Source organism: Aquarana catesbeiana, linkage group LG11 (genome assembly GCF_042186555.1).
Source record: "Aquarana catesbeiana isolate 2022-GZ linkage group LG11, ASM4218655v1, whole genome shotgun sequence".
Classification (NCBI taxonomy): Eukaryota; Metazoa; Chordata; class Amphibia; order Anura; family Ranidae; genus Aquarana; species Aquarana catesbeiana.
This window is the reverse complement of record NC_133334.1, coordinates 233134643-233157892: the sequence shown is the minus strand read 5'-3', so window position 1 is coordinate 233157892 and position 23250 is coordinate 233134643. Positions and strand designations below refer to the sequence as shown.

General features: G+C 41.1%; 1 protein-coding gene across 1 annotated transcript in view; it reads right to left on the bottom strand.

Annotated features, from left to right (window-relative positions):
• Positions 1-23250, bottom strand: part of BBS2 (Bardet-Biedl syndrome 2) — a 71460-nt gene that overhangs the window by 26748 nt on the left and 21462 nt on the right. Inside the window, exons 4-10 of the mRNA XM_073605500.1 lie at positions 20910-21035; positions 19093-19155; positions 17378-17455; positions 9640-9744; positions 4869-4955; positions 3963-4098; positions 521-660 (exon numbers count right to left, since the gene is read on the bottom strand). Coding sequence (XP_073461601.1) covers positions 521-660; positions 3963-4098; positions 4869-4955; positions 9640-9744; positions 17378-17455; positions 19093-19155; positions 20910-21035 — 735 coding nt within the window. The remainder of the gene's footprint in view (positions 1-520; positions 661-3962; positions 4099-4868; positions 4956-9639; positions 9745-17377; positions 17456-19092; positions 19156-20909; positions 21036-23250) is intronic.

The window sequence follows — 23250 nt, the reverse complement described above, 5'->3', positions numbered from 1 at the left end:
CTGTGTCCCTATCTATCTGACAGATATAATCATACAGAGCTGGAAGTGAGGCAGGAATCTTACTAGCAGGGACACGGATTGCAAATAAAACATGGGTTTTTCACAGTGGGGACAGGGTTAATAACACTATTAAGTTTGTACAAGCTTCTATCATTGTCCGTGGCTCCAGTGGGCAGATTTCCCCTCATTCCTTCTTAGGTGTCAAACAGAACAAGGGAGAAATCACTTTTTAGGGGACACAAACAGCATTTATGCCCAAAAGGGGTTCCAGCTCTTCCATGCGCTGTTCAAAACTAGAAAAATTTTTTTTTTTTAAATGTCCTACAGTTATGTAGCTATTAATTTAAAAAAAACTATTAGATGGGCACCTTAACAACCACAACATACAGGGATATACAATGTAATATTAACATAAAAGTACAGGTTGGACTTGATGGCTGTGTGTCTTTTTTCAACCTCACCAACTATGAAACTATGTAGTTGAATTTTAAGGAAATACAGAAAATTTGGCTTTGCACACCTTGGAATTTTCTTGGTAATTCTTCAGTTCTAATAGCAGATTCTGTTTCTTCTGACTGAGTTCTCTGACAAGCTCCTGCTCTGCACTTGTATCCATAAGACTTCCGGCAGTTTCTTGGCTGGAGGGAAGATAGCCCCTAACTATGATAGAATAAAAAAAAACAGTTATTCACAGCAACAGCACAAACTTTAATGAGATCACAGCTATACCAGACTGGCACCTCTCTCTGCTGGCATCCTACTCCGTAAAAGTACAGAGCTTTTGTTTTTTTTTTTTTAAGTTGCCCACATTTAACCAGTACATAGAATAACATGTTATTAATGATGGCACATTGCACTTTAAAGATGTGCACAATGAAAAAATTTGTTTCGTTTCAGGTTCATTTCATTTATGTACACATCAACTATAAATGGCCTCTGAGATTCTGCTCTATCCTGGTTCTCTTCCTATCTATCACAGCGCTCCTTCAGTGTCACCTACAACTCTGTCTCCTCCTCTCCATTGCCCCTTTCTGTGGGGGTCCCCCAAGGCTCAGTTCTTGGACCCCTTCTCTTTTCTATCTACACCTTCTCCCTCTTCACTCTATTCACTCTAACGTGCATAAGTGTAAACACATTGTGTGTGACTACCACCAGATATCACCAGCGGTTATAAATGGGAATAGATAAAGTGTCCAAAAAACATTTATAAAAGTGTCAAAAAATGAATCATATAAAAGGTGTAATGTCCATAAACTTCCATCAAAAGGACTTCCAATGGTGCATAAGTTGCCTTATCCAGCAGAAAGTGACTATAAGTTTTCCTCCACTAACACCTGTCACACAGCCTACTCACCAAAATTACACGACTCCCATTACAGGAGTCACATACAGCGGATGATCTCTCAATAGATGCTGCAGCGGTTCAGTAAACAGTGAGTAGGTTAAACCTCCAGATGTCCGGTTATCAGCAAGAAATAAAAGGAAAAAGACTGCCTCCCATAGTGAAATACGTAGGATTTATTGTGTAAAATTAGCGCTAAATAAGCACTTAAAACAAAAACAATTTAAAAAGGTAAAATTGGAAGCAAGGACGCTGGCTGCGCTCCCTTTGCATTCCACGAAACGACGCTGATGAAACGCATTGGATATGGTCGAGCGTGATAAGTCACTTCCTCCCAGTGGAACGCAGATGGAGCGCAGCCAGCGTACCTGCTTCCATTCTTACCTTTTTGAATTGTTCTTGTTCTAAGTGCTTATGTAGCGCTAATTTTATACAATAAATCCTACGTATTTCACTATGGGAGACTGTCTTTCCTTTTATGCCTTGCTGATGACCAGACATCGGGAGGTTTAACCTACTTACTTTGTCTACTGAACCGCTGCAGCATCTATTGAGAGATCATCCTCTGTATGTGACTCCTGTAATGGGAGTCATGTAATTCTGGTGAGTAGACAGTGTGACAGGTGTTGGTGGAGGAAGACTAAGCCCCGGTTCACACAGGGGCGGCACGACTTGCAGGTCACCTCACCGAGGCGACCTGCAGACGACTTCCACGGCGAATTGCAAAAAGACTTCTGTATAGAAGTCTATGCAAGTCGCCTCAAGTCGCCCCCAAAGTAGTACAGGAACCTTTTTCTTGCGTCGCTCCTATTAGAACGGTTCCATTGTACAGAACGGGAGGCGACTTGTCAGGCGGCTAGGTCGCCTGACAAGTCGCCCCTGTGTGAACCGGCACTTATAGTCACTTTCTGCTGGATAAGGCAACCTATGCACCATTGGAAATCATTTTGATTGAAGTTTATGGACATTGCACGTTTATATGATTGATTTTTTTGGACACTTAAGATATGTTTTTTGGACACTTTATTCCCATTTATAACCGCTGGCAATATCTGGTGGTAGCCACACACAATGTGTTTACACTTATGCACGATAGAGTGAATACTGCTTAAAGATTTCACATGCTAATGAATCTATGTCATCCACTGGAGACATCTAGAGGTTGTTCACGATTTTGCATTTATAGTTGATGTGTACATAGGCTGCGCGGTTTATCACAAAATTTTCACATACATAAGGTTTCACCTTCACAATGTGCAGCCCCTAAAAATAACACAGCAAAACCTTTTGCGCAAAATATGTACAGCTGGATACTATCAGGAAGGACACAGAGCGGCTGTGGAATCTACATAGACGCTATCCTGAGCAGCAGACTGGTCATTGCGCTTTTATACATGCTTCATTGATTTTAACAGCTTGTATGTATTTTGTATGAGGGACAGGTTTTTGGGTTCTAATAAATTGAGAAACAGGATTACGCTATGTTGGAATCTTTTTGTTTTTTATGACTGTATCTAACTGGAGTGATTCACACTGTCCAAACCTGCCTGCAATGCTGATGACTTTTCTTTAAAGTGTTATAAGGATTTACTTTAAGGCCTGAGATATTCTGAGCTCTGGTGAGTGTAACCCCTTGGGGAGTGTGCCTCACGTGGTGAAGATCTTGGTGTTTGGTGCACACTTTGACATTCATTTAGGATCACCTGCTATTTCCAGAATGGAACTCACTAACTGTCATCACATCAAGTTACATGTTTAGGAACATATTTATGTCGGTCTGAAATCTGGTGCACTAACATAAGCGCTGTTATAAAATGAGACTGATGCAGCGATCCAACTGAACTTTCTTATGTTATTGTTTAATAATTCATGAATGTTCTAAACCAGTCGTAAAAAAAAAATGCTGGCCCCTTTTTTCGAAGCTAGACCAAATCTCCAGTATATCAAGGTAGCTGCAAACACCTACTCCACCCCAAACTAAAATGAGGGGTAAGTCCATGAAGCAGCAATTCTGTAAACAGAAGATAACTGTTCATACATGTGCTCTACTGCCACATAAAACTAATCATGTCAATGCAAAGCATGTAAGAATGTCAAGAGAAAAGTATTATGGCTCCAGCACGCCAATGCTCAACTCAATAGAGCTTTATTGTGGCAAGATAAATTGCAGTGTTTGGACCATCAAACACTGACCACCACTAATGAAGGGGACCTTGTGTGGTCTTTTAAAGTCATAACTTATCATAATTATTCCAAAACAAAGCTCTTCTGAATGACGCATTGGGGTACTGGTGACAAATCACTACTGTTTGCTCCTAAATCCTGCCATCCATTTAGTCAATACAGCATCCGCCTTCTGGTTTGAATATCGTCAGAAGCGAAGTTGGGACATCCTGTTACAAGGTAAAGGCAGAAGACACTAAACTTGCAACTTGTACGAATGTTGGAATTGATCATCCAATATTGATTTTACCTCTACTGATACCTCTACTGATACAGACAAAATGAACTGAACAGTAGACCACAGCCCTTGCATATTGTAATTTGTTATTCACTACATAAAAGATGTACATATTGGATCAGAAGAATACGGTCAGCACACATGGTAAACCTTCCTTACCTTCTCCATCTGTAGAACAACAAATAAGCTGAGTTTTCCCATCCATGCGGTAATCACCTTCCACCACTCCCGCTATAGATGAGGAGAAATTGTCTTTAAAAATCACCTCACCTGTGCGATCACTGCGGGCATCAACCTGCACAACAAGCCCAAACAGCAATAATAAATGATACATATAATATTTTCTTCATAAGCATGTCATTCTTAGCTTATAGTATTGGCAGAAACATGAGAAGGGCTGTTACGTCACCTATTAGATGCACACTTCTTGGCCCAAGGGTGAATGCAATTCACAGAAGACGTGCTATATTTTATAGGGAACATTTAGAAATGTTACCTGTGCCCAAGCACACTGGAAATATAACCATTCGTCTTGAATACCTGCTGAAAAACATTAGTGCACTTCCTGACATGTGAGGGTGCCTAGCCACTCCTGTGACTACAGTTTCATAGCTGTATGTATCCTGTGCGATCTAAAGCAATGCTGCCTCGGACTGCTAGTTTCAAGAGATTTGGAGTAAGATCTGGTTATGTCACTACTGTGCTGCTTACTGTTTTCTAAGCTTGAGGCTCTGCCATGAGGAACCAAAAAACTCTGCCTCTACAAGATGACCGCTTTATACAGATATACAGTGCAGGCATACATTGTATGTCAGTAATGGTGGAACTATCAGCTGCAGGGAGGTCACAGGAATACTGGCCCTTTGCCCTCTGTCTTTCTTTTTTGGGGGCAGAGCCTTTAGAGTTTAGTTCTTCTTTAATGGTCCTGGGGTCTCAGGCCCACCTGCTATACTAAAGGGTTAATGAGGCCAATAGATGGGCAGTCAAAGCTGCGTATACCCACATAAAGTCATCATCCAACAGTACACTACAAATTAAGCAGCAATAATGGCGCAACACACTCACCTTCCCATTGGACCATCCAGTAATCAGCTCACAGACACCATCAGAATTCAGGTCAAAGGCATGTATACTCATTGCAAGGTTTTTAGACTGTTAAGAAATAAATATTACAAACGCAAGTTTATATCTAAAGTAAACCTGGTAGAAACTTGGGTAATTCAAAATGAGCATAGGTTGAGATACAGTTTGTAGTTACCGGTATATGAAAATCTTGATATTTTATATAAAATTTGAGTGTGGCCTGGCCCCACATGCATCTTGGGCCTCTTTACTGGTGAATAAGGTTGTAAGATCAGCTTCTAGAATATTTGGATCTGGGATTGAAGCATGATACCGAATTGTTCACGTCTGAAATGAGGTTTAGTCCAAATATAAATTTATTACAGCTGGGGCCAAAAATCAACCCCTTCATTGAGGCTTGTAAATATATGGGATCAAAATGTGGGGACTCAAGACATAGGCTTTTTTTTTTTTTTAAATGGTGCATTAAACACAGCAACATTCAGTAGTTGGTTTAAACAATTGAACATTCCGGTGTGGCGCTTCATTTTCCAGATCCAAATAATCCATTCACAGCCAGAGGTGATTGTGGTAACTTTTCGGTTTGTGGAAGCTGCCTACCTACCATCTGGATGCCCCACAGGGGTATCATTAGCATACCCATTGACTTTAATATAAATTCAAAACTGGCCTCCATATTCACCTCAAAGCTTCAGCACCACCTATCCACTCTCTAAAGCATATCAGCTTCTGGCACAGGGACATCTACAGATGAATTAGTAAAATGTGAACAACCCTTTAAATCTGGAGACCAACACTCTGCACTCTTCCCAACCCCCCAGTCCCCACTGTACTTACCTCCGTGGGAGATGAGCTGTCAGTGCCCAAGCAGCTTAAATGGATCAGAGCAATTCTGATCAGTCAGCTCCAGCCAGCATGTGACCGCTTTGATCAAACAGAACTGCTCTGATCCTTTCCAGAAGACCCCACAGAAAGAAGGGGACCTTGACCACTACACTGGCTGCTTGGACACTGACAGCTCGCCACCCACGGAGGTACGTACACCAGGGACTGGAAAGGGATGGGTGGAGAGGGTGTAGGGTTTTATTTCACCTTTTCATTTTTCCTCCTTTCAGCCGTTATTTTTGTAAGATAATTTTGCTAGTCATATTCACCAGGCCATTCAAAAGGAAAAAAATAAGGCGTTACAACCCGAGGAGGCAACTCTCAGGCTAAGATTTAAACATCACCCTGGCAGACTAGCAGTGTCCGTCTGCGTGTGTATAGACATTCAATCATGAAATGTGGCGATTGGATATCTTCACCAGGCCAGTTCATGGTTCCCAGGATATCCATAAACTAGAAGCTAGTCTGCTGGACCCTTCCAGTAGAGGTTCCTTGCTTGGGGTCACAAATCTACCTTAAAATAAACTGTACATCTATGGAGGATCTCAGATCGTTAGTTTACTTTATTGTCTGTCTTTTGAACTGCACACTATTCTCATCCTAATGAATCCCATGATCTGACTCACAAGCATTAGGTCCTCTGTTTTATCAACAATGTTCTTCATCCTATTACACATAAACTTCTGGTTTATGTAGAATTAAAAAAAAAAAAATTTACTCTTTTTGAATCCCTCTGGTAGTCATATTTACAACTATTCTGTTACCGACAAAGACTAACAACTGTCCTTTCATGAAATCTCTAAAGAAAGCAGAGACCACTTACAATGCCTTGAAAAAGTATTCATATCCCATTTAAATTTTCCACATTTTGTCATGTTACAACCAAAAATGTAAATGTATTTTATTGGGGATTTTATGTGATAGACCAACAAAAAGTGGTATATAATTGTGAAGTGGAAGGAAAATGATAAATGGGTTTCAAAATGTTTACAAATAAATATTTGAAAAGTGTGGCGTGTATTTGTATTTAGCCCCTTTACTCCGATACCCCTAACTAAAATCTAGTGGAACCAATTGCCTTCAGAAGTCACCTAATTAGTAAATAGAGTCCACCTGTGTGTAATTTAATCTCAGTATAAATGCAGCTGTTCCATGAAGCCCTCAGAGGTTTGTTAGAGAACCTTAGTGAACAAACAGCATCATGAAGGCCAAAGAACACACCAGACAGGTCAGGGATAAAAGTTGTGAAGTTTAAAGCAGGGTTAGGTTACACAAAATATATCCCAAGCTTTGAACATCTCACACAGCACTGTTCAAGCCATCATCCAAAAGTGGAAAGCGTATGGCACAACTGCAAACCTACCAAGACATGGCTGTCCACCTAAACTGAGAGGCTAGGCAAGGAGAGCATTAATCAGAAAAGCAGCCAAGAGGCCCATGGTAACTCTGGAGGAGCTGCAGAGATCCACAGCTCAGGTGGAAGAATCTGTCCACAGGACAACTATTAGTCATGCATCCACAAATCTGGAAGAGTGGCAAGAAGAAAGCCATTGTTGAAAGAAAGAAGTCCCATTTGCAGCTTGCGGGAAGCCATGTGGGGGACACAGCAAACATGTGGAAGAAGGCGCTCTGGTCAGATGAGACCAAAATTGAACCTTTTGGACTAAAAGCAAAACGCTAACACTGCACATCACCCTGAACACACCATCCCCGCCGTGAAACACGTTGAAGGCAACATCATGTTGTGGGGATGTTTTTCTTCCGCAGGGACAGGGAAGCTGGTCAGATTTGATGGGAAGATGGTTGGAGTCAATTACAGGTCAATCTTAGAAGAAAACCTGTTAGAGTTTGCAAAAGACTTGAGACAGAGGTGGAGGTTCACCTTCCAGCAGGACAACGACCCTAAACATACAGCCAGAGCTACAATGGAATGGTTTAGATTGAAGCCTATTCATGTGTTAGAATGGCCCAGTCAAAGTCCAGACCTAAATCCAAATGAGAATCTGTGGCAAGACTTGAAAATTGCTGTTCACAGACGCTCTCCAGCCAATCTGACAGAGGTTGAACTATTTTGCAAAGAAGAATGGGCAAAAATGTCACTCTCTAGAAGTGCAAAGCTGGTAGAGACATCCCCAAAAAGACATGCAGCTGTATTTGCAGCAAATGGTGGTTCTACAAAGGATTGACTCGGGGCTGAATACTAATGCACACCACACTTATCAGACATTTGTAAAAAATTTGAAAACCATTTATCATTTTCCTTCCACTTCACAATTATGTGCCACTTTGTGTTGGTCTATAACATAAAGTCCCAATAAAATACATTTTTGGCTGTAACATGACAAAATGTGTAAAATTTCAAGGGGTATGAATACTTTTTTTTCAAGGCACTGTAACTCAGATTCACTTCCTTCTAGAATCCATCTCCTTCCCAGACTATAAGCACCACTACATGACCTACTGGGAGGTTAAGGCTAGAAGATCTTTCAAAAATGTGCCTCTGATTTGCTGGAATGCTTTAAAAATATCTACACTATATTACCAAAAGTATTGGGGCACCTGCAGTCATGACCTGATGATGGGCCACGCCAAAAACGCGTCATGACTACAGCCCCGTGACAGACTGCTTCATGCAACAGCTGTCATCCCCTAGCTACATACTATACATTGGATCCAGTGATCACTGCAGCCCCTGACGTCACATCCGGTGCGCCGCCCGGAAGCCCGGGCTACACACATTCGGTTTTCCAGCTGCAGAGGATTGTGTTCCATTACCTATATTTGTATATCACTTGTATAGCGCCTGAATATTTTGTTTGTCATCCATGTCTTTATGGACCTTGTTTGTGCACTGGTGCGCAATCATGTTGAAACAGGAAGGGGCCATTCCCAAACTGTTCCCACATAGTTGGAAGCATGAAATTGTCCAAAATGTCTTAGTATGCTGACGCCTTAAGAGTTCCCTTCACTGGAACTAAGGGGCCAAGTCCAACCCCTGAAAAACAACCCAACACCATAATCCCCCCTCCACCAAATGATTTGGACCAGTGCACAAAGCAAGGTCCATAAAGACATGGATGAGCGAGTTTGGGGTGACTGGCCTACACCTGTTAGAACACCTTTGGGATGAATTAGAGCAGATTCTGCGAGCCAGGTCTTCTTGTCCACATCAGTGCCTGACCTCACAAATGCGTTTCTGGAAGAATAGGCAAACATGATCACTCATTCTTAGGCTTAGGCCAGCGGGGGACAGCTTGCAGAATTGGGTCGATGCTGCAGGAGGTAGGCAAGTATGTGTGTTCGTTTTTTAAATATTCACACTTCTCTTTTAACAGAACTATTTATTAGCAAAACCTCTACTTCCTCAGTAATACACAGTTCGTAAATGCTTAACCAACTCCTGATGTCAGTCTGCTGCCCTATCATGGCCAATTAGAAAGCTCTTAAAGCTCCAACCATGTCCAAGGCTAAATGCAAGTTGAAATTTGTCTGGATAATGGAGAAATTCACAAGTTTACATAACCAACTGGACTATTTTACACACATTTTGGGATGGTCTACAACTGTCTAAAGATTCATGCAATCAGATTTTCTATCTTTGTGGAAACTGTAATTACCTAGCGGACTGGGCTAAGTATCTAAATACTGTGATTAAACCCTGGGTACACCTGTTTCTGCCTCCTCCTATCTTTATCTGTTGTCATGTAGAGCCCAATTCTTCTCCTCTACTTCTATCCCTTAACCTTTTTAACAGTGCTTTAGCATGTCAGGACATTGGAAAGAGGATTTTTTTTTTTTAGGACCAGTGTAGATTTTAGCTGTACTTGAAGAAAATTAATTCTAGTGCCTGGCATATTAACACACCCACCTTTATCCTCCAGTATCGTGACATGCGGTCATACACTCCCACGGTACCATTGGAAAGAGCATACCCAAATCGGCTAGAGTACATGGGGCACATCGCTGTGATTGTCTGAAAGAAGAAAATATTAATATCTTTCATTAAACTGTAACCCGTCACAAGTCAAACAAATGCCCAGGTCACACACCGCTAAGGTTTTTCTGCCATTGTCAATAAAATTTATTAAAACCACTGCATGGCCATTGTTACATCGTTGTTCCTGCCCTCAGTTAGGGCTTAATCATACAGATTAACGTCACAGAGGATACATTGAATACCTATAATACAATGGTTGTGGTGGGTAAGTTACAACTTCCACATGTAAACCATTTAATACAAATAATACCCAAAACTTAAAATGATGAAGAAGATGAATAAGATGAAAAATGAAAAAGATAACCCCTGTCAAAAATCTCCCTATAAAAACAACTTTTAATAATTCTTTATATTCAAAAAAGCCATATATTATGGTAAAATCAAATTAAAAAGGAAGGTTGAAGATCTTTAAATCAATCAATTTGTTTCTATAAATACTGTATATACTTTAAAGTTAAGATAGGTTTATTCCAAAGTAAGGAGAGAGAGAGAGAGAGAGAGAGAGAGAGAGAGAGAGAGAGAGAGGACCACTAGAAGATTGTGTGATCACCTTAGAGCTCAATTTTATATTTTATTAAGACAAAGAGAACATTTGGTGTGTAGAAACATTTTGTTCACATTCATGATTCTGATTTGAACTCTTTAAATATACAAATTATAGAGAATATTGATAATTGCATTAGGGGTGGAGGCAGATTTTCCATACTGGGCAAGAGTTTTTTGTTTTGTTTTTTTGTTAAACATTTGTATTCATAATGGTTTAAACGTTGCATGGCATAGTCATTATTCGTGATGAAACAGTATATGCTTTTTCCTCTCTTTGCTCATTTTAGAATAATCCTGTCTTCACCTCAAAGTAGATTTTTATATAAACCTATTGATTTAAAGACATCCAACGTTCCATATTCATTTGATTATAACATAATACATATTATTAATTTACAGGATTTATATGACGCCAATAGATGGCTTAGCTTTTTAGAAAATAAAGGGATACAGAGCAGTTAAAAATTTGATGCTCATGGGAGCTTACAGTCTAAAATGGAGGGGCAAGTTGTACTAAAAAGTAATAACTGTAGGGGATGAGCTGATGAAGAAGGTAGACAGAGTAGGAGATAGCTGGACAGAATGGGGTAGGGATTTCCAGAGGATGGGAGAGGCTCTAGAGAAGTAGAGAAGGGAGCATGGGAGGAGGGGACAAGGAAGCTAAAGAGCAGGAGGTCTTTGGAGAAGCATATTTAAAATTTTATATGTTGGCAAGAGGAAGCCAGTAAAGGTAGTGGCAGAGATGATTGGAAGCTGAAGATCTGTTAGTAAGGTGAATGAGTCTAGCAGAAACATTCACAATAGATTGAAGGGGGGATAGCCTGTGTAAAGGAAGGCCAACGAGAAGGAGGTTGCAATAATCGAGGCAGGAGATAACTAGGGAGTGAATTAGTAGCTTTGTGGTTGCTAGTAAAAAAAAAAAAAAAGAGAAACTTTTGAAAATGTTTAAGGGGGGAAGATTAGGTCAGTGTTTCTATGTGGGGCCCACAGGAGAGATCAGAGTCTAGGATTACACCTAGTTCTCTGGCATGAGTGGATGGACTAATAATTGTGTTACTGATCTCCATGGTAATCTTAGAGGAAGGGAATCAAGGAGGAAATATCAGCTCAGTTTTTGATTAAGTTTGAGGAACTGATATAACATCTATAATGATTTGTTAGTCAGTAAATTTGTGATGCGTGAGGAGATTGTGGGGTGAGCTACAGAGTAGAGGGATGGGTATCAATGGCGTAGAGATGATGTTGGAAGCTATCAGAGGTTGTAAACTGGCCCAGGGAGGAGTAGAAAGAGAATAGAAGAGGTCCAAGGACAGAGTTTTGGGGGACACCAAGAAAAAGAGGAGACAAAATCATAGGTGACACTGAAGGTGTGCAAAGATATGAGGAGAACCAGCAAAGAGCAAAACCACAGAGGCCATGAAAGTGTAGTAAAGTGGCTGGTCAACTGTATCAGTAGAGAGGCAGAGCTCCAAGAGTATGAGTACAAAGTAGTGGTCAAGGGTTTCAGCCATTAGTAAATCCTTTGTGAGTTTTAGGAGGGTAGTTTCTGTGGAATAATGCTGGCAGAAGCCAGACCGTAGGGGAACAGAAGGGCTGTTATCAGTAAGGTAGGAGCTCAGACAGTTGTAGACAAGGCGTTCAAGTAGTTTGGAGGCAACTGAGAGCAGGGTCTTCATTTGTTTAAACTGGTGGGGTCCAGAGAGCATTTTTTTTTTTTTTTTTTTTAAGTATGGGGGTAACCAGTGCATGTTTCAGAAGGGTGGGGAAGATGCCGGTTAAGAAGAAGATATTGAAAATGTAAGTTAAAGAGTATAAAATGGAGCAGGAGGGTGACCGTAGTAGTGTGGGAATTTAGGACAAGTGGTTCGGTGGGCCTCAGGAAAAAGTTTAGCAGCTTCTTCAGTGGTAACAAAGTCAAAAGAAAGAGGAAAGATTTAAAGCAGCCCATAGATTACTTGATTTTCTTTCCTTCCACGCGCGGGGAGCTTTTCTGGCCAGCAGAACACAATTACTGCTAGTGGCTTTAGCTGCTGGCAGTAATCACATGAAGAAAAATCAGACAGGCTGGTTGTCTCCAAGTTGATCGATGGATCGACTTGGGAACAATCAGCCTGCCCATACATGGATTGAAATTTGGTCCATTCCTCCTAAACTGGCTGAATTTCGATCCATGTAAGGCTTAAGTGTGGTATAGCTATGGAATGTTGGCTCAGGGAGATAGCTGGACAGTGGATATCTCATCACAATTGCAATCTTGTTTTTGAAAAAAAATTTAAATCTCCTGGGCAGTGAGCAAGCTAGTGGGGGCAGGCAGTGAGTGACAAAGTAGAGGTAACAAAAGTGGACTAGGATTGGATGAGACGGTGTTAATGAGATTGACAAAGTAGATACAGTATATGTTTAGCAGCTTGGAGGCAGAAATGGTATTTTAAGAGGGCAGATCTGGACAAGGTGATGTATGGCAGTTATTTGGTTTTACACCACAGTCACTCACTCAAGAGCATTACTATGTTTTTTGAAAATCCTGGTGTTGTCTGTTTGCAGGGTTGTGGTGGCCGTGGCCTGTTTCTGCAAGCAGGAGAGGGAAGCAAGTGTATCTAGGAAGGATGAGAGTGAGCAGCTGTAGATAAAAGTGGCCAGATCAGAATAGAGAACTATTAAAGTGGTAAAGGTTCCTACAGGTAACTGTATGCTGGTAGAAGGGATAGGGAGTGAGAACAAGAAGAGCATGAATCTGATAAGGTTGTGATCAGGGAGAGGAAAATGGACTTTGAAGAAGCTGCAAGCAGTGTAGAAGTTGGAGAACACAAGGTCAAGGGTGCCGTCACAGTGAGTAGTAATGTGTGCCTACTGCATTAGGTTAAAAAAAGAGGTTAAGTTGAGTAGCTGAGAGTTAGCTGAGGTGTTAAAGTCACAGAGAATGATGATGGTGGGTATTTCAGGGGAGAAAGTAGGGTAACCAGGAGGCTAACCGATCACTGCAATCCTCAGAGAAAGGAAAAGATAATACAATACAATAAAAAAATATTACAGTGAGCTTCAAAAGGAAAAAATGCCAGAGAGCGAGGTGTAAGAAGAACTTGAAAGGAGTCCAACCTATGGAAGCCACCATAGGAAAGGGCAGCTGGAGAGGGGGAGTTAGATTCTTGAAGCCACGTTTCAGTAACAGTGAGCAGAGTGAGGGAGTTAGATAGAAATAAATAGAAAATAGATAGATAGAAGATAGATGGGAGATAAAAACATTGTTGACAGAGGTAAGATTGTTATAGACCAAGCAGTAATAGCTTGGTGAAAGTCACATTCACTGCTATACATACAGTGGGTATAGAAAAAAATCACCCCCTTTAAAATAATCACATTTTGTTGCTTTGCAGCCTGAAACGAAAACAGAGACAGCTTTTGTTTTATCCAGCTGTATTTATTCCAATAACATCCAAGTGAAAGATAAAACACCAATATGTCAGAAAAAAATAAAAATAAAAAATGGAATCACTGGGTTGGAAGTAGTATCAACCCCTTTTGTCTGTATTTTGTTGAACCACCTTTTGCTTTAATTATAGCCTTTAGTCTGTTGGAATATATGGCACATCTAAAGACTTTTCAATTTTTGCCCGCTCTTCTTTGCAGAACTGCTCAAGTTCAGTTAAATTTGATGGTGACCGTTTGTAGACTGCAGTCTAAGTCATTCCACAGATTTTCAATGGAGTTTAAGTCTGGGCTCTGACTAGTCCATCCAAGGATATTCACTTTTTTCTTCTCACCACTGTGTGGTAATTTTTGCTGTGTGCTTTGGGTCATTATCATGTGGGAAGGTAAACCTTCTTCCCATTGACAACTTTCTGGCAGCAGATTTTCCTCAAGAATTTCACAGTATTGTGCCCCATCCATTTTTTCTTTTATCCTGACAAGTGCTTCAATCCCTGCTGCAGAGAAACACCCCCATAACAGGATATTACCACCTGCACGCTTTACTGTAGGAATGGTGTTATTTGGATGGTGAGCTGTATTGGATTTCCGCCAGACATATAATTTGGTGTTGAGGCCAAATAATAAAATTTTACTCTCGTCTGACCATAACACCTTTTTCCTTGTGGTCTCAGAATCTTCAAGTTGAGTTTTGGCAAAGCTCAGTCATGACTGCATGTGGCCTTTTTTGAGGAGTGGCTTTTTGTGGCAACCCTCCCATACAAGCCGCATTTGAGGACAATTTGTGATATTGTTGTCACATGCACACAATGACCACCCTTTGTCATAAATTCCTGCAACTGCTTCAGAGTTGTTGTAGGCCTCTTGTTAGCCTCTCTGACTAGTTTCCTCCTGGCTCTTTTATTCAGTTTGGAGTGACGTCTTGATCCAGGGAAGGTCTGTGTTGTACCAAATCTTCCACTTAATAATAGACTTCATTGTGCTTCTAGGCATTAATAAAGCATTTTACATTTTTTTGTATCCATCTCCTGACTTGTGCCTGTCCACAGCTTTATCCAGGAGACCTTTTGACAGTGCCTTGCCACCCATAGTTGATTTGCTTCAGTTGCACTACCGGGGACTGAAATGCTCCAGGAAAGCACTTTTCATGCTGAGCTAATCAAAATGACCACTGCTGATCACAGTTGAAAGTCAAATGGCTTTGCGTACCATTGAGAAGGTGATTAGCTACACCCAATTACAAATCATTTTTAGGAGGGGGGGGGTGCTCCTTTTTCCAACTCAGTGATTCTCTTTTTGATTTTTTTTCTGCCATGTTGGTGTTATGTCTTTCACTTGGATGCTATAAGTTGAGTAAATACAGCTGGATAAATCAAAAACGGTGTCTGTCTTCATTTCAGGCTGCAAAGAAACAAAAATCTGATTATTTTGCGCTGGTAGTTTCAGTGGCGCTTTACCGCTGTTTAAGAGGTGCTTTATCAGCCGCTAGCGGGGTGCTTTTAACCCCAAACAAGGGGTTAAAAACCGCTTTTCAGGCACTTTGGAAGCGCTGCCCATTCATTGCAAAGGGTAGGGGCGTTTTGGGAGCTCTGTATACAGTGCTCCCAAGCCGCCCCAAAGATGCTGCTTGCAGGACTTATTCTAACGTCTTGGGCTTTCACACTCGGGTGGCATGGGAGGCAGTTTTCAGGCACTATTTCTAGCGCTAAAATGCCTGAAAACTGCCTCAGTGCGAAAGGGCTCTTACTCTCTTTATTTGTCTGGGTGGCCACAGTCACTGTGACTAAAAAGGTAAGAACATAACATGAATAGGGAGAAATCTTCCAGTTGGGGCTCTGGTGACAGCTCACTTTAGATAGAGTTCCTTTCAATTTCTGTTGTGTCTACAGGACCAGAAGTGAAGGGAAACATCTCCAATGGGAACACAGATAGCAAAAGGAACTGACAGGGATTTTTTTTGTACTCAAACAAACTTTATTAAAAAAGAGAAACATGAAAAAAATAGTGCAGTAAACACCATTACATATTAGTATTGCAGAGGTAAAGACGATACCCATATAAAATGTTGCAGCATTGCAAAATAAAGGAAAAGCAGTAATGTTCTACTGTGAGCGACGAGTAAGAATAATAAATATATCTACAGTATATCCATAAATTTCAGTGGTACAATAGTATGTAGACAGTCAGAAATAGTACTGGTTTATAGATAGCTTAGGTAACATAATACTGCAAATTAAGTATATGCAGCAAGTAGTACAATGAGCACATAAGGTTAGCACTTACATAATTACAGATTTATCGTAGATACATTTAGAGGTTTGATCTAACCATCTGTCCCAAATCTTATGACATTTAGCCTGGCACCCTCTATGGATGTATATGACTTCCTTATATGGCAGCATGAACGTTAACAGAAGCCACCCAATTCTGGACTGTTGGTCATAAGGGGCTCCTGTAGGAAAGTATGGAGATGTTTCTCACTGTCCCAATTAGGGAGGAGGCCCAGAAGACACTGCTTAGAGCAAAGGGTTAACGAGGAGCCCATTTGGTCGTGTATAAACCAGACCCCACCTGTGACCAATAACCTTGAATGAAAGGACATGACCATAGCAAGTGGTAAAAAGTGTGACCAAGAATCTCATGTGTGAGCCGCTCAGGTTAGGAAAGGGGGCCAGTCCTGCTTCACTGCTGTGAGTGCTGGCTGGGGAGGGAGCCCGTGATTAAGCCTTGAGGGGCAGAGCAAAACATGTTAGGGGCGTGGCCTGGCGGGAGCCAAGGCTGAGGTTGCCACATATCATTAAGAGTTGGTTTGCTTTGATGTGTGGCTTAAGGGAAACTCATACTTCTACACAAGTGGTAAAAAGTACCACTGATCTCATCACATCTAGGACATGAAGGACTATGCTGCGGTCAGTACCTAGATAAACTGATGGCAGTTAGGTAGGTTCCATGCAGAATATACAGATGGACGAGACGATTAGAAAATTTTGGGGAGACTAGTTTACAAGGTTCCAGCACATCATCCCAGTCCTTGTCCTCCAGCTCCTCCACGTCCACCACTCAACGGGTCTTCAACTGATAAGCTAACTTAGCAGCCGCCAATTGGAGGAGGCAATTATAAAAAGTGGACGTTAACTTTTTAGGGTCTGGATAGATATGTCTAACCGATATAGGGAGTCAAGGTTGGGAACAGAATGCCCAAATTGGGTGCGTAGCATGTGGTGAAGCTGGAGGTAACTGACAGCGATTTTGAACATTTTCAATGATGTCTAAAATTAAAGTCTTTGGCCTTAGACACACCTTAAGAGGATATCAGGAAAAAGCAGGTAATTTTTACTATAAAGCCTTTAACGTGTCCTGACATCTGTATACCGTAATTAGTTTTTAATTTTTTGTGTGTATATTCTTTTCCACAAACAGGCACAGAGACTACAAAAGTCGGTGACATTTTCTAATCCTAAAAGTATAAGCATCGGTGTCTCCCCATTGTGTTTTCATCACAATAATTACCATACTACTTGAACATGTTTCATTGTAACACTTTTCATCTTAGCTTTTCTAAGCAGCCGAGCATGATAAGACTTGCATATGGACATTACAGTAGCATATAGAAAAAGTCACAACTAATAAACCTTACCTCTGTCTCTGTCATCTCAGCAACAAGCTCATCTTCTTTGAAGACTCTTATATCAAAGTCTTCAGATCCAACAAGAAGCTGAAATTTGTCATTTAAAAATATTAGTATGAAAACTTGAATACATGTAGAATGTAGATTTGGAAACTAGAATAATGCTTTAAATGAGTTACATTTGTAAAAATACTATGTTCTAGATCACCAGAATAATGCAGATCTCCTATTATGTAATAGAAAGAAAAAAAAAACACAGGGAACACTGTGTACTCTCTGAAAGCAGTATTCATAAAGAAATGTAACATGAACAAACAAACAGCATTTGATAAAAGCAAGGCAAAGTAAAATTATAGTAAACAATAACAACCAATAAGAATTAATCTTTCATCATCTGAAAGGAGTCAAAGCAATAAAAGATGATTGCTCCTTCATGAAGATTCAGCGATGGTGAGAGAATGATGAATGTGTGGCCTACCCCTGTAGCTTTCCTGCTGACTTTCTCCCCACCATTTTTATCACTGTGCATGTCACAGTCAAGTCTCTTTCCCCCTCCAGGTTCTGTTTTGTTTTTTTGTAGAAAACTGATGGATGGGAGTACGACAGTAATGGCCTTGAGGGGAAAGGGACAGAGAAGGTAGCCCAGAACCATAAAACTGAAATGTAATCTGTTCAGAGGTAGTTACAGGAAACCCATGAGAGACATACAAGGCCATTGTTGCTGACGTTCCTCAGTGGACTGCAATGGACTTTGAGAATTAGCATCAGAAAATCAATCTCATTCACAAGAGGCAAGTATGCCTCGACCAGAAAGCCCATACAGGTCAATGACAGGAGCCGCGGCTGTCCGTTGCTGTAGGCATGTATCTGCACGTTGAGTGGTTGCATGCAGTTAGGGATCCTCTCTTCACGTCGTCGGTTCTCATAGTCCATTACAGTCTACTGAAGAAACATACTATTGTGGTTTGGTTGTCTATGGGAGCTTCTTGCTTGGAAATGGAGTTTATGCAATTTTGATCCCTGTAATTCTGAAACAATACTGTTTTGTAAGGGGCCTTATTTTTTCCTTTGAAGGAGCATTTTTGAGCACTCAAGCACTGTTAAAAGGAATCTCCACAGCGCCGAGCAATTTTATCACCACCAACCGCACAAGGACTCTGCTTTATAACAAGGGACTTTTTGTGGTGGTCCTTATTATTTAGAGTTACTGTATTGCATTTATTTGTATATTTTGGACTTTATGTATAATTTGATTAATTTGCACATTTTGAACTCTATTCACTTATTGCTTTTTTTGCATGTTGTTTGCTTTTTTGCACTTATTTTATAATTCCACATTTAGGATTAATTTGTTTTATTACACTCATTTGTTAATTTAAAAATGTAAAGGGACAGCACACCTTTTTTGTCTGGGTTTTATGAGTTGCAGCAGTCCACCATATTTTCTCTCTCCTTTTTTTGAGCGGAGTGCAAGACTTTTTTTCTTTTCTATAATTTTAATTTCATTTGTGTTCAATTTGCTTGATAAATGTCCTTCAAACTTTATAAAGTTCCTTCAACAAGCACAGGCATGTGGCCCTCCTGACATAAGATTATTTACTAGAGATGATGACTTCAGTGTATGAGCTTGGGATGTGCATGTGCAATAAAAACATTATTTTATGGTTCAATGGCCAGAGAAATGTATCAAAAAATTTGGTGTCCATGCAGTATAAAACTCTTACCTCTTTCTTCCCATCACCATCAAAATCACACAAGGCTAATGAGCGAACATTATCGCCGGTCACCTAAAAAGATAATGTATTGGTTGTTAGAGACCATTAATGACAACTTTCATTCATTATTTTCCCCTCATTCTTCTGCAAGCATAAATGCATCTACAACAGTTTGGTTTCAGAGACATTTTTGAGCAATCCAAAAGCTGGAATTAATTTTCTCTTGGGTGTCAGGAAAACTTGTTAGAACTGATTCATGCTGATAGCAGAGGAATGAAGCAGCAGACAGAAATTACACTTTTAGCTCTTAAAGCTCCACTCCACTGCTGGTTTCCCTTACGAGGAATGGTGGCGGCAGCACCCAAGAGCCGATGGACGAATCAGCTGGGGTGCCGACACTGCGGGATCCCTGTCCTAATATTAAAAGTCAAAAGCTACAGGATTTGTAGCTGCTGCCTTTTCATTTTTGGAGGGGGGGGGGGGGGGGGCTGGAGCTCTGCTTTATTAAGACAAGTACACACTATAGAGGGATATGCTATGTTCATATTTCATGTCTGAAGTTTACAACCACTTTAAAGCAAACTTATCTTGCCGTGTGCTCTCTGCCAGTGCTGACAAGTTCAGGCTCCAGTCACTGCACCTTGCAACGTTACTGTCATGTCCCCTGACACTTCTTGGGGGTCCCATGATGCTCTTCAGTCACTGGATGGCCACTAATGAAGTAACTCCAGTACATGAGCATAGAAGTTACATCATTCCTGACACCTGCCTCAATTCTCAGCAGACCTAAAATAAGCCAGGGTGTACACTACATGCATGCACCATGTATATGCACTATGCAATGTACATACATAAAAAAAAAAAAAATTGCAAGAAGCATGGGGCTTTGCATGTCTCTTTTGCCCCAAAATTCTAGCTCTTAGCAATGTTTTACAGCAGGACTTAAGTTTCACTTTAAGACAGCTCCTTCACCTCAACCCCAGCATGTGATCAGACAGAGAATAAAGGAGTAGCAGAACAGTATTGAGTCATTCCCCTGCTCTCTCCTCAATTTCCATGTTCACCTGTTTAGTGATTAGTGCAGCCATCCTTCGTTCAGTTTATGCCACTTTCACAAGGGGCAGACTTGATTAAATCAGCAGGGGATCTGTTTGCTGATCAGATCAGAGCAGGCAGAAGACAGATCCATGTCTGCTCAGTGAATGGAAGTGAATGGAGGGTCCAAATCAGGTCCGCCTGAAAAACTGACAGGCGGAGCTGATCAGACCCTCCATTCACTCCAAAGGACTGGTGGGTGTAAACAGACTTGTGTCTGTTTACACCCACCTACATTCAATCTGACCTGGTCCGCTAAATAAAAATGGAAGGGAATCCGTCCCCCCCCGTCTAGGCACAATGGAGAGCAGTCAGATGTAAACGGACAGCGGAGTCTTTTTACACCTGCCAATCCACAGAGTAGAGTCGGACCGTGTCTACTCTGCATAAACAGAGTGAACACAGACCTGTAATCCACCCAATCTGCTCTGATCATCGGACAGATACCCTACTGATCTAATTGGAGTCTGCCCCAGGTGAAAGGGGCCTAAATGCTCCTTTGTGGGGGATTTACCAAAGGCAGATATCAAGATGGATTCAGGTGCTTATGCTAGTTGCATAAAAAAAATGTTTTAAATGAAAAAAATAAATAAATACATTTTAAAAATGCCCCAATTAGTATTTTCTATATCAGCTTTAATAAAAGGTTATGCAACTAATACAGACATTTCTGGAAGATGTTTATGTATGCTAGAGCACATGCTTTTTGTAAATGTATTTTAGGCACTTACAGTCCAAAACAAGTCATTTCCTCTGCAGTCAAATCCTTGCAAGGCACAGTTTCCACCAATGATGGCAAGGGGACAACTGACATCTCCCAGGCTGCCTAGGACTACTGCATTAGCTCCATCTGCAATCTAAAACAAAAATCCACATATTACTGATATCATCGAGAGAGCCATATGTTTTCTTTATAACACAAGCAACAGATTCAGCTTTATGTAAACATAGTACACTTGTTTTAGTTAAGGCAAATTAATGCGGTGGAAAACATATATTTTATTTTAATTGTGAATTAATTTCTAAAATTGCAGAGTAAATCATATGGGTGATAATATATATCTTTGCAGGAAAGAAGGTTGAGTGGGAAAGTATTCCTAAGACATTTTTGCTGCAGCACATACTACCAGTCACAGCACACCCCGACAAAGTGTATTGGGCACATGTGTCAAACGCAAGGCTTACGGGCCAAATCCAGCCCGCCAGGCCATCTCATGTGGCCCTCACACCTCTCCTGCAGCTACAACAACCCCCTTATCTCTGGCCCCATCTTATCTCAGCAGTCAGTAGCAGATAAGAGGACAGAACCCCTGTGCCAGATCCTGCATTTCTCCATGCAGCCACAGTACCTTCTCGTCTCTGCCTTCCCTGGTCTCAGCATTCAGCAAACTCTGGCAGCTGACTCCAGCCCTCCTCTGGTCCTCCTCCAGACTCTGTACTTTCTGCTCCCTAGCTCTGCCCCAAGCTTCTTCCCAGCAGCAGCACAAGGGGTGCACTGTGATGTAAGGGAGGGTGGGTGACTCTTGACTTCTGATGATTAGGGGGGGGGGGGGGGCTTTTGACATCTGTTGTAAGGGGGAGTGGGGTGCTCTGGACATCTAGTCTTACACATAAGATAGGTCCTTTGAGGGCAATCATAATGCTGATTTGGCCCATGATGAAATTGAGGTTGACATCCCTGGTATAGGGCCTACTTAGCATGCTGTGCAGGAATGAAAAAAAACATGGTGCTTGAGCTATAAAGCTAAAGTGAAAGTCCAGAAATAACTTTTTTTCACTTTGAATAGAGTGACTGAGGTCTAGAAATTTGTCAGGTTTATATTTCTGTCCACAACAGCAAAGATAAAATTGCATACAATAACATTTAGTCTTGTGTTATTTTCCATCCAAAAGAAAGATGGCGATCACCTGCAGAGAGGGACTTTTCTTTTTGACATTTATTCTGACATCTTTAACCTCCCTGGCGGTATGATTATGTCAGATTTTTGTGTCTCAAAGCGGTACAATTGTTTTGCATAGAAATTTCGTGTTTTTTATTGTAGGCATGTAATTCTTGGCAATAACACACTTAAATCTGTCCAAACAAGAGTCTTGTAGACATCCCGGGTATGATAAAGTTTGAAATACAAAATCATAAATTATAATATAAAAAAATAACTATAAATAATTATAAAAAATAATAATATAATAATAATAATAAAATTAATTTCCCCACGATTCAGTATCGCACAATTCTGCAAGTGTTCTAATTTACTAATCGCTGTTTTCTAGCTGGTCTAAAACCACTTTTGATGTAAAGGGACACTTTTTGGTTGCTATGGACAATCACCAGTTTCTAGGCAGAAAGAACAGTATATATATATATATATATATATAATATAAAACTGTATGCAGGGTCGTTAAATAATTTCATACAGTAATGTAATCTGTAAGATTACACTGTACTGTATGTATTATGATTTTTCAATTTTTCGAATTTACCGCCGTCCTCCACCCCCATGCGTCGCGACGCTCGCAGAGAACAGAGCCCAGCACACAGAGGCTTCGGGTGGAGGACACAGCCCACGGACACAGCGGGGGGACATCGCAGGATCCTGGGGACAAGGTAAGTACACTGTACCAGGATCCTGCAATGTAATCCCGAGTGTGGCTCGGAGTTACCGTTAATGGTACTGAAATTTAACCCCGAGCCACACTCAGGAAAACCGACAGGGAGGTTAATAGAGGCCTCTCACTGCGGGTGAGTGAAGTCATTCCTTTGAATGGAGGACAGTACAAAACTGAGTGTAAAGCCTAGTACACACGGCACGAATGACGGGCGGCATCGGCCGGTTCAAGAGACACTGTTCAACATTCGGCCCATGTGTAATGCAGCCGGTCCGACAGAAGCCGGCCAAACAGCATGGGGCATGACCGAAAAAGGTCTGATGATCACCGCTCTCAGCCATTGGCTGACAGCGCTGACCGAAGTGTTCTGATGGGGGGGGCTGTCCCCCTGTCAGAACACAAAAGAACAGCAGGGGAGATCGCTGTACTAATATTGGATAGTTAGTACAGTTGCTTCTCCTGAGC